At 40.7% G+C, this 13,459-nt stretch overlaps 1 protein-coding gene across 1 annotated transcript in view; it reads right to left on the minus strand.

Annotated features, from left to right (window-relative positions):
• Positions 1-13,459, minus strand: part of ADCY9 (adenylate cyclase 9) — a 264,451-nt gene that overhangs the window by 46,578 nt on the left and 204,414 nt on the right. Inside the window, exons 5-6 of the mRNA XM_019507552.1 lie at positions 11,193-11,295; positions 3,754-3,962 (exon numbers count right to left, since the gene is read on the minus strand). Of these exons, the coding sequence (XP_019363097.1) occupies positions 3,754-3,962; positions 11,193-11,295 (312 nt within the window). The remainder of the gene's footprint in view (positions 1-3,753; positions 3,963-11,192; positions 11,296-13,459) is intronic.

Raw genomic sequence — 13,459 nt, forward strand, 5'->3', positions numbered from 1 at the left:
GATTTGAACATGTCCAGTCCCTCCAGAAGTTCCCTGACTAGGTCGTCACTGACCCTGAGCCTGGCTGCGCCTCTCCTGGAACCATAGGGGATCCCGGTGAGGGGGATGACCTGGTCCCTGCTCACCTCCAGAGTGTAATATATCTCATCTAAGGCACCAAATGCCCTGATGGAAAATACGTAGGTGAGACTAAACAACAACTGCGCACCAGAATAAACGCACACCAGAAATCTATCACAGACAAAAACACCCAATTACCAGTGGGGGCACATTTCTCACAAGAAAACCACTCTCTCTCCAATCTCTCAGTTCTAATCCTCAAAGGAAACTTACAAAACACTTCTCAGAGATGAGCCTATGAACTTCACTTCATCAACCTCCTGGATATAAAAAATCATGGACTTTGGATTTATGACACATTATAACCTGCCTGACATTTGACTCCCCAGGTACCTCTCCACTATTTAACTGCTACATTCATCCCCCTTCTCCCCCACACCCAGCCTGTCTCTCACCCACTGACTCCTCAATTTACATCTTAAGGCCTTGCTGAAGTCTAAGTAAATGATGTCAACCTCATGTCCCTTGTCCAGCTGGTTAGTTACCTGGTCAGAGAAGGACACCAGGTTTGTTAGGCGTGACCTACCCTCGACAAAGCTGTGCTGGTTGCTTCTTAATACCCCACCAGTTATGAGCTTGTGGTTGATGGCCCCTTGACAATTTTTTCTAAGATTTTTCCCAGGACTGAAGTCAGACTGACTGGTCTATAGTTTGCAGGGTTGTCCCTCCTTCCTTTCTTAAAGATGGGTGGGTACCATGTTAGACCTCTTCCAGTCATTCAGGACTATTCCTCGAGTCCTACAACTCTTCAGACAGCTTCGCCAGAGGCCCCGTTATGAGTTCAGCCAGTTCTTTCAGGACTCTCAGATGCAGGTCATCTGGTCCAGCAGACTTGAAAACATCCAAATGTTCTAAGAGTACCCTCACCTGTTCAGGACTGATTTCATATGGACTATTGTCTTCCCCATATTCCCTGGGCTTCTGGACAAGTGAACAGCTCCCATCTGATTTCAGGAATACCAATGTGAAGTATGTAGGAGCTCTGCCTTTTCACAGGGACCAACTGTGGGCTGCCACCCTGTATTCAGTAGGGGTCCCACAGTGGAGCTTGTGCACTGTGGGACCCCTACCCTACAATAGGGGTCCCACAGTGGAGCTTCCTAGTAACAAGTCATCATTTGCATTTTTTTAAATTAAACCCTTTTTAGGAAAGAGATCAGAAGAACTTTAGCTTAAAGGATGTATTATTTGCACAGTATGCAAAGTATATTCAGGGAAACATTAGAGACTAAGCCATCAGAGGGAATCAGGAATAAGAAATAGCCCTAAGGAAGAAAAGCTCAAGTTTCATTTTTTCTCTTTAATGCCTCTTAGGGCAGAGTTACATGTTACACTTAGACCACAGCATGGATACTTAAAATGCAAGTGTCCACATATTAAAGCTTCTTACCTTGTGCTAAGTGCCCTCTAAGTGTCTCAAAATGATGCCACTTTTAGCAAAGGTTAACTCTGGGCTGTGCTACGTAGCTCATATTAGGAGAACTTCAGTCTGCTCCACAGAGATGAAACGAGCAATTTGCAGTCCTCCAGCATCTCAGCACCCAAACAACCCAGAGAATGGATACAGTCCAGGTGTCCTGCCTCCTAGCCACACCCTTGCTCACCAGCCCTTTAGTAACAAGTCAGAGTTGTGCAGCCAAGAAATGGTATTAACTCTTAATGTGCTGCTACTCACAGCATTATCTAACTCCAACACCACCTAGCATTCCATAATTTAGTCTGGTTTAAGTGTTAACATGTAACTCCACCCTTAGGAACATAGGACTGGAAGAACCTCCCGGGCCATCAAGTCCACAGTCCCTACCATTTGCTGGCAATCATTTACCCAAGGAATCTAAAATCAGCACTTCAAGCTCTCACAGACAAATACAAGGAACAGTACTGGAAACACCAAGAACATTGCAGTATAATACCATAGACAAAGGCAGGGGAGATGAGGGAAATGACACTGCAATGCCACTGAATGATAAGGGAGTCATTGATTAATACAGTCTCAGAAGATCCTAGGAAAAAAGAGCTATGCCTCAAATTAGAGGAAAGCAAAATCTCCACAGTTCATTCCAGTCTGACCTAGATGAAAAATTCCATCCTAATGCAACTTTGGTAATTAGTATGATCCTGAGCAGAAAACGAAGACCTTCTAGCCAGAACTTCTGCATTTCCTAAGTAGAAGCAGAAGCATCAACATGCCACAGTTAACACACAACCCCTCCACCCCCTTGCTTTAGCTATGACTGACATCCCAATATTTCAGAAGGCAAAATAAAACACTGGCAGGCAAGTTTCTTTGGGTAGATGTAATATCTTTTATTAGACCAACTAAATAATTGGAAAAAAGTTCTTTGCAAGCTTTTGGGCACACACACCCCTCTTCAGGCATTCAGGGTGTGTGCGCTCATAAGCTGGCAAAGAACTTTTTTGAAACTATTTAGTTGGTCTAATAAAAGATATCACATCTACCCAAAGCACCTTGCCTGCCTATATCCTTAGACCAACGTGGGTACAACCAACAGCCCTGCAAATGAAACACTGTACACCAGAAGGATTTACAAACAGAAAAAAAAAATCTTCTTGGTCCCTACTGGTAACCAACAAAAGCAATGAAGCATAAGGCAGATATTCTACAAGACAATTATTGCTATACCCGAACCTGGGGATTGCAAATACCCAATTCCAAATATCACACACACAGACTATTGAGCCAGAAACCCCTGTCCTTTCTATAAAGATATCCAATTCAGCCTTAAGGTGAATCAAGTTCTCTGTCCCCACCACCTTGCCTGGAAGAACAAAGCTTTGAAACTGAAGAAAAGGGAAGGAAAAATAGGGCTTCCCATTTCATTCAGAGCACTCAATTTTCTTTCAGAAAAACAAAGGAAACAGACCCCAGGAAGTTTGTCTGCAGTTTAGTTAGACCCTGGATAAGCATAGAGCAGGCTTTCACAGCAAAAATGTCAAGAGAAGGTACCTAGCTACTAATGCCATTTAAGCACATTGTATTCAGAATGAAAAATTTGACTTTTATATAACGTAAATTCCATTACTCTTTACTCATGGGAAGGAAGCACCAAGTCATCTGCTTTGGATACTGTGACCTGTGAAAGCCATCCAAGTAAGGATTTTACTGAATAAAAACATATCTACAAACTGTTAAGGAGAAAGGTTAGGGAATGTACCCTGCGAGGACCACTGAAAATTTTTTCAGCACGGTGGATTCTTTGTGTGTCTATTACACATCATATACCTTTGCATGTCTATTGATAAAATCAAGTACCCTCATATTTTAAAAATTACTACATTTTTGTCCTCAATCCCATCACTTGTGTAAGTATAGGGCAATAGGGCATCCCCGTGGCATCCTTGCGGAGAGAGTTTCAGATCTCTCTCTCAGGCTATCTCAGGTTGGACATAGGCTATTAGACTTGGCTTACAATGTATGGATTCATTTGTAGTAAATCATAATACAAAAGAGGAGGACATAAAAACCCTTCATTTAAAAATTTACAACATTTTGTCTTCCATAAATAATAACTTATGAATTACTTTTTAATCAGAAGTTACTAAGCTATAAATAAAACACTTGTCATCTTTCTGTGACATCAGCCATTTTTTTTAGACTTTCATTCACTTTACCTAATTGAGACGATAAGGGACAGCACTTCCAACAGGATGGCAATGATGAATACAACAACTGCTGCAGGTGGGAGAGGGGAACTGGCCATCCCATGTTTCAGGAAGCAAGTGATAGAGAGTATAAGGAAGACTGTTGTGGAGAGGAACACATCCAGGAGTGAACTGAAGGTAGCACTGGCAAATGTCTTCACAGGTGCATTCCTTATAACCTATTTGGAATACAAGGGTGGGGGAGAGAATATGAACAAGCCTTTTTGTGCTTAATTCTTTTGTATTATAGATCAACAGATCATTTGAAAACAAATGGAAGGAGCAGAAAATACAGAAATTTCATTCCTTATCAATTCAACATAAGTACTTTATGTTCATGGTGAAAGAAACTGGGCTCTCAGTTCAGTTTCTAGTGGATGAGTCATGCAACAAAAGACATCATCAAATTTACACCCTTGTCTGCCGAAATATTTTTAAAGAGCACCAAAATGTTTTTAGTGTGCTAATAATATAGAAAGCCTGCATAAAAACCATGTAAAGTTTATATAAAAATATTAAGAACTAAAAAACAATGACTTAGAGATGTGAACGCCCCCATTTTCCTTTATTCATCTGTAAAGCTATAAACTAGAATCCAGGTGTAATGAACAGAATGTATAGTTCTATTTTCTTTTGAAGCTTCACCATCTTCAAGGTCAACTTAGATTCTGAAGCAAACAAATCAGGCTTAAACAAAAAGTAGCTTGTTTTCAAAGCTGCCATGAACCGACAATTTGATTCCACAAAGGAATTCCTTTTGATTTACAGAAATACTATACCAATTATAGTCAGCAGAACTGACAAATGAACTTGTTTATCATATGCTGCTCACTCTACGCTCTTAACAGCCTAATGCATTCAGCTGTCTGGCACCATTTCTGTAGTAGTGGTCTGTTGTACAATATTTTGTAATCCAAACAGATCTATTATAACAAGATCCTTCAGGCCATGCACAAAGCTGTATGCAGCTGAAACAAGAAAAGAAGCAAAAGTCTTGGAAAACATATAAAGGTTAGTATTATTTTTAAAATATATTGTTGACATGTTAAAATAAATGACTGCACCATAGCAAATATCTTACCATTAGTAACAGGAAAAGGAACAAAGTTGTTGACTGTGCACAAATGTGCAATAGGATGCTGCTCCCACAAATATGAGGCTTGTACTTTTATATCAATTTATCATGTAATAATGGTGCAAATACTCAATATTTATTCTAACTGTAAATAATTAGGATACTCGGTCTGGGGTTGAAAGTTTACCCCCCTTTTAAATTTTATTCAAATGTTGAATAAATCCAATAATTCTTTATTTAGATTTGATGCATGGGTTGTATTCAAATTCTGTTGTGACTTGATCATTTTATTGTAGTTTATTTTTTCCTTTGTCTGGAAAATGTAATATTTAAAGTTAGTGGTGCAAAATCAACATTTTTTTCTCAGTTTGAGGACAATCTAAACAAAACCCACTGAGCAATCCTAAATAAAGGATTTTCAGATTTATTCAACACTTGAACAACATTTTAATTGCCAGAAACAATGCTACTTACAAGTGATACAAACATAAAATATAAACCAGAGTTCAAAATTAGTAATGAAGTCTCATGGGATCAAACCTGATGATGTCATCTAATTACTAACCACATTCTGACAACAGGTTTTAGAAATGTTTTGCTAGTTTAAAATTTCCCTTTTCACTGGGGAAAGTTACTTACTTTTAAAAATGAAAACAGAAAACAGAGCAAAGGTTTTCTACATCATTAGCAAACAATGAGCACATATTTTAAACCAGCTTTAAATTCAGTTACTATTAGCTCTTAGTGAAAAATCATTAAAGAACAGTATCTGATAAAAGGCAAAATTCATGAAGAAGGAAACGTAACTTGACTCCCTTTGGGATTCTTAGAATACTGACATATGAACAGCTTACCAATGGGCAAAAGGGGAGGAAGTTTTACTGCATATCAGCTGCACTGTGCTAACTATCATACATTTCTCCTGCAATAAGTGGAAGCTGAATTGCCACTAGTATAATGATAGGTGGGTGAGTCCCAGACACTAAGGAGGCAATAACAGAATGGAGCTAGGGGTGCCTCACTCTCCCATTTCTTTAGTCCTCCTCATGCACCTTCTCTGCAGCAGCTCTGGCTCCAGCAATGGGGAGGGCAGGGCAGCAGTGGTGCACAGGGCAGGAGCAGCAGCTGGAGGTCCACTGCTGCGGGGGTGGGGGGGGGAAATGTAACTTATTTTTCTACCACCGAAAACTGGTCTTTAAATGGCCACTCAACACCAAAACAACGAGGTGCTTTCTCACCCTGCAGCAGTGAAACTCCAGCTGTTGCTGCTGTACTGTATGCTGCCGCTGCCCACAGCGAAGTACTAGCCAGTTAATCCTGTGAAGTGCAGAAGCTTAGCCCAGAGTGGCAGAGGGGTAGGTCATCACAGTTTAGCTTCTACCTACTGTGCAATGAGAGTATATGCAAGAGCAGTTACTGTGAGGCAAATACAAAGATGTGGCTTTTCTGGAAAATTTTCCAATGCCCTAAATAGAGCATGATCTGATTTAGCATGTTTATTTGGCTTATATCTAGTAAACAAAACTAAAAAAGTACCCCCATGTTAATTTTATGTCCCAATAGCCACACATATTTGAACTGAAATATTTGATTAAGAAAAAAATGAAATACAGCACACTTAATGCGGTTTAAATGTTATATTCAAACAAATTCAAAGCTTTGTGTTGAAAGCAATTATTTTTATTGGAATACTCGTAAAAATGTAAAGACAATACACAATAGCATGTACTTCCCTTACATTGTTTGTTTAAATTTAAGGAAAAAAATGAAGGCACTGAAAACTGTTGACACACTAATTTTAGCACACCCAAAGAACTGTGCGTGATATGCCGTGCTTTGGTTTTGATTTGACCTGCACAGTCAATTTGTGAATTCATAACTTGATTTTTGGTATGAATTATTATGTGAGTGTATTTACTTTCCTGTTTGCAAATCACTAAAACATATATATACTCTCTCACATTTCCTAGGGATAATCACCCGAAAAACACTAATTACAACTTCGAAACCGCCAAGCTTGCCCAATATTGTATTGGTATCCATTCATTGTTACCAATGAATTTTATGGAAAATAAATTTTTAGAAATGGAAAATTTCTCATGGAAAAATAAAGTACTGGAAAATTTTCTGCCCCACATCTCTGCATGGCAGATATATGGTAAAGCTCTTTTAACCCATACTAAAATGCCCACTTAAAGAGCCAATGAAAGCTTCCGACATGACTTTTACACAGTTTCTCTACAAGATAGATATTTGCAATAGACTTCGATAATGCTGTGGTCTCCTTTCAGTTCTTACCCTAAGGGCTAAATACCATTTCATGTCTCCAAAGCTGTTTATCCACCGTGACAATAATTTCTCATCCCATGTTAGGATATACTCAGTCCTGAACAGGGAACCACTTTTCTGAATTTAAAAAAAGTCAAGGCCTTAAAAGTGTTGTGTTTCCAAACTGCAAGGGATATCACTGAAAAGGAAAGACTCACATCTTACAGCAGGGGATATAACTCTTGCATATGTTTGTTCATATAACTCTTGTCAAGAGGTATAAGATCTCAGATTCATGACTTATAAACAGATAAACCACTCTAGGTCATTTTTTATTTTTGTATGGCTTACTTATAGCCATACAGTTGGAACACATTGAGGCATCTGGGTTTACAGGTCAAAGAATTAAAAAACTCAAAATAAAATTAAAACCTTTATAAAATACTTTTTCTGTAATGTGTGTAGCATATAAAAGCATGGAAGTGTGAAGCTGGTTTAGGTTTTCTTTTGATTGTTTGATATAAGCATATTTGTTGCTTTGACATTTACATATAACATACCCACTTTAATATCCAAATAGGTAAAATCTTACTTCCACGATGCACGATTTCTCTAGGATTCATGAATGCCTACATGAATTTAACAATCTGAGCATTTCTGAAAATTATTTTTGCATATAAAGATGTAGTTCTTGTCCTTCTTTCTTTTACTTCCAGTTGGAAAGAGCTAGATTTACTGTACTGTAAACAGTGTATGCAAATATTATTACTTATGTCCATATGCACATTATTTTTAATTTCAAGGACTCTAATGGTTTATAAACAGCAGCAAATACTTGCTAACAGCTTTGTTCCATGTAACAGCTTTAATTTTTTTCTTGTTTCTTGTGTTTATTGTAACATAAGGTTTATACATAACAATGATGACAAAAGTAAGTAAAACAAGATATAAATTAATTAAAAAGGACACCAGCATGTAGACAGATATGCATGCAGTAAGATTCTCCTGACCTTCCCCTTTTTGGCTTAGTACAGAAAGTCAAAAAGCCTGAGGCTGAATCATTCAATCTTTGCAGATTAGTTTAAGCTGCATAAATTGAACTGATACACAAGTGAACACACATTCATTTTTGATTCCAGAAATACAGCCACAGGCCTGCAGTAGCCTACAGCATGCCTCCTTGCTCAGCTGAAGCAGGCAGCTTAGGCTAAGGCTAGCCCAACCCCACTATGAGAGGCAGTTTGCAAGGGAGGTACAAAGCATCCTGGGGTGCTGGGGGGACTGTGAGTGAACTTGAATCTGGAGGGGATCTGGGACAGAAGTTTAATAAACCAATTTAACCTAAATCAGTTAAGTTTGATACTACATCCATCCAGGTTTATTTTAAACTGGGCTCAGCCACTTTGAAAGTGGCTTACTTGACTGAACTTCTGTTGTATTACAGATTTGAACTGGTTTCCAATCACTTATACTGGTTTATATGTAATTTCTGTACTGAGGCTTTGAGATTAATAAAGCACTCTCTTGGCCTACAGACACATCTATCTGAAGTACAAAAGCACAAAAATGAGAGGCTATCACTACACTGCAATTGACTCTAATGAGATCTGCAGTTGTAATAGGCAGGTGGTATCGGACCCCATATTCTGACAGGATATGTTCATGTGGGAAGAACGAGAATGATGACTGAAATCACTATCTGTGATCTTGCTCATTCTTTGACGAAATAAGAGGAAAATGTGGAATTTTTTCCATTAGTACCGGGCTAATGAAGAAAAAACAATTTGGCTCCTCTCTAGCAATGACTTACAGCTTGTTCTATACTATCTAGGTGTGTCTGCATTACTTGCACAAAGAATATAATATCAAAATTAAATTGAATTCCCTGCTTTTAATTTTTTACTTTTCTATTTATACCACTTCATTTTTGTATCGCCACATACAATGTTTGATTTTAATCTTGTTTAAATTGGTAGAATGTGTAAAACTCATTGTGTGCTTTTACATATGATGGTAAATTATATAATAATCTGATTTTATTGTTAATTTTGTTTTGTTTTAGCAAAAGCTGTAAATAAACTACTACACTACTCTACAATAAGAGCTGCAATATTAGCATTAAGTTACAAAATGCAGTAAATGACAAAGTTCTCATCAATACACATGTATATACATCAGAAAATAAGCTACCAATGTCTCAATCTAAAGTTTTCTGCACTTTTACATGTCACAATATAGCATTTTTGTTTAATTAATTTCCAAACAAAGCTCAGTGTAAGTTTAGGTGAGACAGAGATAAGCTAAGAGCCACAAATAAAGAACAAATTTTGCAAGTTTTCATTTTCAAAAGTTAATGAAAGTTAACTTTTAAATTCACGTTCAAAGTTCAAAGGAAGGGCAGAGACTGGGGCCAGGGGCCCAGAGCAAGAGATACAGGGGCTGGAGGTCCCAGATACTTACGACTAACAGAGCTGAGGCAGAGAGCTTTGGACCCAAATCACTGGGCCAGGACTGGAAGCTTGCAGCCAGAGAAAAGGGGCAGAGACTGAAAAGACTGAGGCCCCAACAAGGGAGTGACTGTGCAGTGACACCTGCAAGGCATGGGTACTGCTATAGGGAAGGTCAGAGGCCATGAATAACCCTTAAGGCTTAACAAGGCTAAAGTAACAGAGGTTAAAGTAACAGAGACCCTGAGGCGCTCTGTTACAATATCATACTCCATTTTACATTTAGAGTTAAAACTTTAACCAGTTCAGAGTTGGAAGTAAGAAGCAAATGCTACTTACTAGATAGTCAAATAACTTTGAAAATAAATTCAAAAGTTAAGTATCATTAACTTTTGAAAATGAAAGCTTGCAAAATTTGTTATTTGTGGTCCCTAGCTTATCTCTGTCTCAGTGACAGTGTAGTGACACCTACGATGCACAGACACTGCTGTAGGGGTAGTTGGAGACCATGAATAACCTTTACAGCTACAATTACCCTGAGGGGACCAGGCGGACCAAGCATGAAGTAGGACTGAGACCCAAGGGGTCAAAAGAAATTAGGGCTCGCTCTAGGACCCCTAGTCAGCCTCCCTTTCTAGCAACCCATAGTTACATAAAGATATGGCAGGAAAAAAGAAGAGAGGCTATCCTACAGCCAGAGCAGGGCAAGGGTTGTGTGGCCACCAGGGGTCGTCATGGCCACCCCTGAAGCACGACTTGCTACAGGTATAAATTTAACAGCTGAAATTTTACCAGATAAATACACAATGTCAATCTTCAAGGCTTAAAATTAGATTACTGATCAAGCTAGGTGAACGAAAATAAGATGGTAGTTTCTTAGAAAGACACCAGCATTAAGAAACAGCTCATACCTGAAATCCCAGCATTCTGGTTGATAATTGTAATGACTTTGGAAAATGAGTGTACCGTATTTGCCTAAATACAAGATGACTTTGAATTTAAGACAACTCCCACGTAATTAGATTCTATATATGGAAAATGTAAAAAATTGTTACAATTTTCATGTATATAAACTAATTATTGGATTACATTAGATTTTGGCTTAAGTTACAATGCTGCTGTAGTGAGGAAAGTGGCAGCATGGGTGGAGACAGCTTGGGGGGCAAGTGGCCCTCACTACTTGTCTCCCCCCCCAGGCTCTATCCCCCACCTATTCTGTTGCTGCTTAGTCAGGTACAGCTCTGGCTCTGGCTCCATTCCCTCCTGTGTACAGAGCATGTGCAAACTCTGGCACCTGTCCAGCTGTACAGCAGCAGCAGCTCTAGCCCCAGGACACTGCTGCAAGGCTGGGCACAGGTTGGAGCTTGCAAGTGCTCCATAACTGGGATGGAGACAGATACAGATACAGAGCCAGAGCCATGACTGACAATGAGCAGTAGGGAGGGGTGGAAAACAGGGCAGAGGCTGCAAGGGGGTAGGTGGAGAGGAGGGACAGATGGCTGCTGCAGATTAATGGGGAAAAAAATCCTTGTCTTGGATTGGAGTAAATATGGTATTCGGCTCCTACAAACTATATAGAAAGAGTACTAAATGGAAAATCAATTCAGGGAAAAACCCACCTCTTCCTGATAGCTGGTCCTGTAGGCCATCTCCAAATCCCGATCCAGAAAGTTCAGGCTCAGCTGGTTAATAGGTGGTTTGAAGAAATAGTCTTTCATCAGGCTAAAGAGAAAAGAGAGATTACACGAAGATTTTAAAAAGAAAGGAGTTTAACTAAGCTGGAATACTTCTTTCAAGATACCATTTCACAGGATTCTCACTCTTTGGTTTCTCCTTCCAGTGTCATATTGGAACTTTTAATAATTTCAGCCTATAAGGAACTTACCACACACCAGCAGCTCCAGTACCTACAATGTGTATTTTTGAGTTGCAAGTCAAAACTCCCTGCAACAACACCCTTTTTGGTGTCTGTCACTTTAAGAGACAGGTTGCTCCCAGGTGGCTGCTGAGGGTGGCATTTTAGGGCCCAGCTCAGAGAGCAGTTTGAGATCAGACAGCAGGGAAGAAACATAGCCTTGCTGAGCTCCAGCTCCATGAACAACTTGGAGGTAAAGGCAGGAGCTAGGGGGGATGGTTTGGAGGCCCCTGGTCTTCAGCTGAGACTGCATGCTCCAGGACCATGGTTGTCATGGGTGACTTCAGTTACCCAGACATCTCGTGGGAGGATCACTCAGCAAAATCCGAGCAGTCACAAAGCTTCCTACTGTGCGTGGATGACCTCTACCTGACTCAAGAAGTCTATGGGCCCATGAGAGGTAAAGAGCTGCTCGACCTGGTACTGGCTACTGGGGATGACCTAATTGGCGACCTAGTGATCGATGGGAAGCTGGGTGACAGTGACCATGAGCTGATAACCTTCACCATCCACCATAAAGCTGGCAAGTCAGTCAGCAACAAGGAAGTCCTTGACTTCAGGAAAGCCGACTTTGACAAGCTCAGGAGGTTTGTCAGTCAGGCCCTAAGGGACCACGACCCCAGGGAGAGGAGAGTTCAGGAAGAGTGGCTGCTCCTCAAGGGAGCGATCCTCAATGCACAAGCTAATTCCATACCATCTCGGAAGAAAGGCAGCAAGAGGGCAAAGCAGCCCCTCTGGCTCTCCAGGGATGTAGCAGACCTCCTGAGGCTAAAAAGTAAGACCTATAAAGGATGGAGGATGGGATTCACCTCCAAGGAGGATTATTCTGCACTGCTTCGGTCCCGCAGGGAGCGAACCAGGAAAGCCAAGGCTGCAACTGAACTCCAACTAGCTTTGAGCATCAAGAACAATAAAAAGTCCTTTTTCAGATATGTGGGGAGCTGGAGGAAAAGCAAAGGCAACATGGGACCCCTGCTGAATCAGATGGGACAACTGACACCCAGGAAAAAGCCAAACTATTAAATCGGTACTTTGCGTTGGTCTTTCATCAGTCCCATGGGATGCCCATGCCCGCTACAGGACACGGAGGTCTGGGTGAGGGAGATCCCCTTTCCTCCATAAAAGCTGACCTCATGAAGGAACACCTTGAGAGGCTGGATAACTTCAAATCAGCTGGCACTGGCAATCTACACCCCAAGGTACTAAAGGAGCTGGCGAGTATCATAGCCTAGCCTCTGGCACAGATCTTTGAAAACTCCTCACTCTCTGGTGTAGTGCCTAAAGACTGGAAGGCCAATGTGGTCCCCATCTTCAAGAAAGGGAGGAAAGTGGATCTGGCAAACTATAGGCCCATCAGTCTGACTTCTATTCCGAGGAAAATCTTAGAAAAGTTTATTAAAGAGGCCATCCTTAATGGACTGGCTGACGCCAACATCCTAAGGGATAGCCAGCATGGGTTTGTTGCAGGTAGGTCTTGTTTGACCAATCTCATTTCCTTCTACAACCAGGTGACCTATCACCTGGACAAGGGAGAAGAGACTGATGTCATATATCTTGACTTCAAAAAAGCCTTCAATCTGGTATCCCCATGATCACCTCTTGGTGAAACTGGCCAATTGTGGCCTTGGGTCCACCACGATCCGCTGGCTGGGAAATTGGCTCCGTGGTCAGATCCAGAGGCTAGTACTTGATGGAAGTCAATCATCATGGTGCCCTGTGACCAGTGGGGTTCCCCAAGGCTCTGTCCTTGGACCCATATTGTTCAACATCTTCATTAATGTTGTGGACACTGGAGTCAGAAGCGGACTGGCCAAGTTCGCCGACGACATCAAACTTTGGGGCAAAGCATCCACACCAGAAGACAGGAGGGTGATCCAGGCTGACCTGGACAGGCTTAGCAAATGGGTGGACAAGAACCTGATGGTGTTTAACACCAAAAAATGCAAAGTTCTCCACCTTGGGAGGAAAAAC

The sequence above is a fragment of the Gavialis gangeticus genome, unplaced genomic scaffold (assembly GCF_001723915.1).
Source record: "Gavialis gangeticus isolate Ggan-Ray unplaced genomic scaffold, GavGan_comp1, whole genome shotgun sequence".
Lineage (NCBI taxonomy): Eukaryota > Metazoa > Chordata > Crocodylia > Gavialidae > Gavialis > Gavialis gangeticus.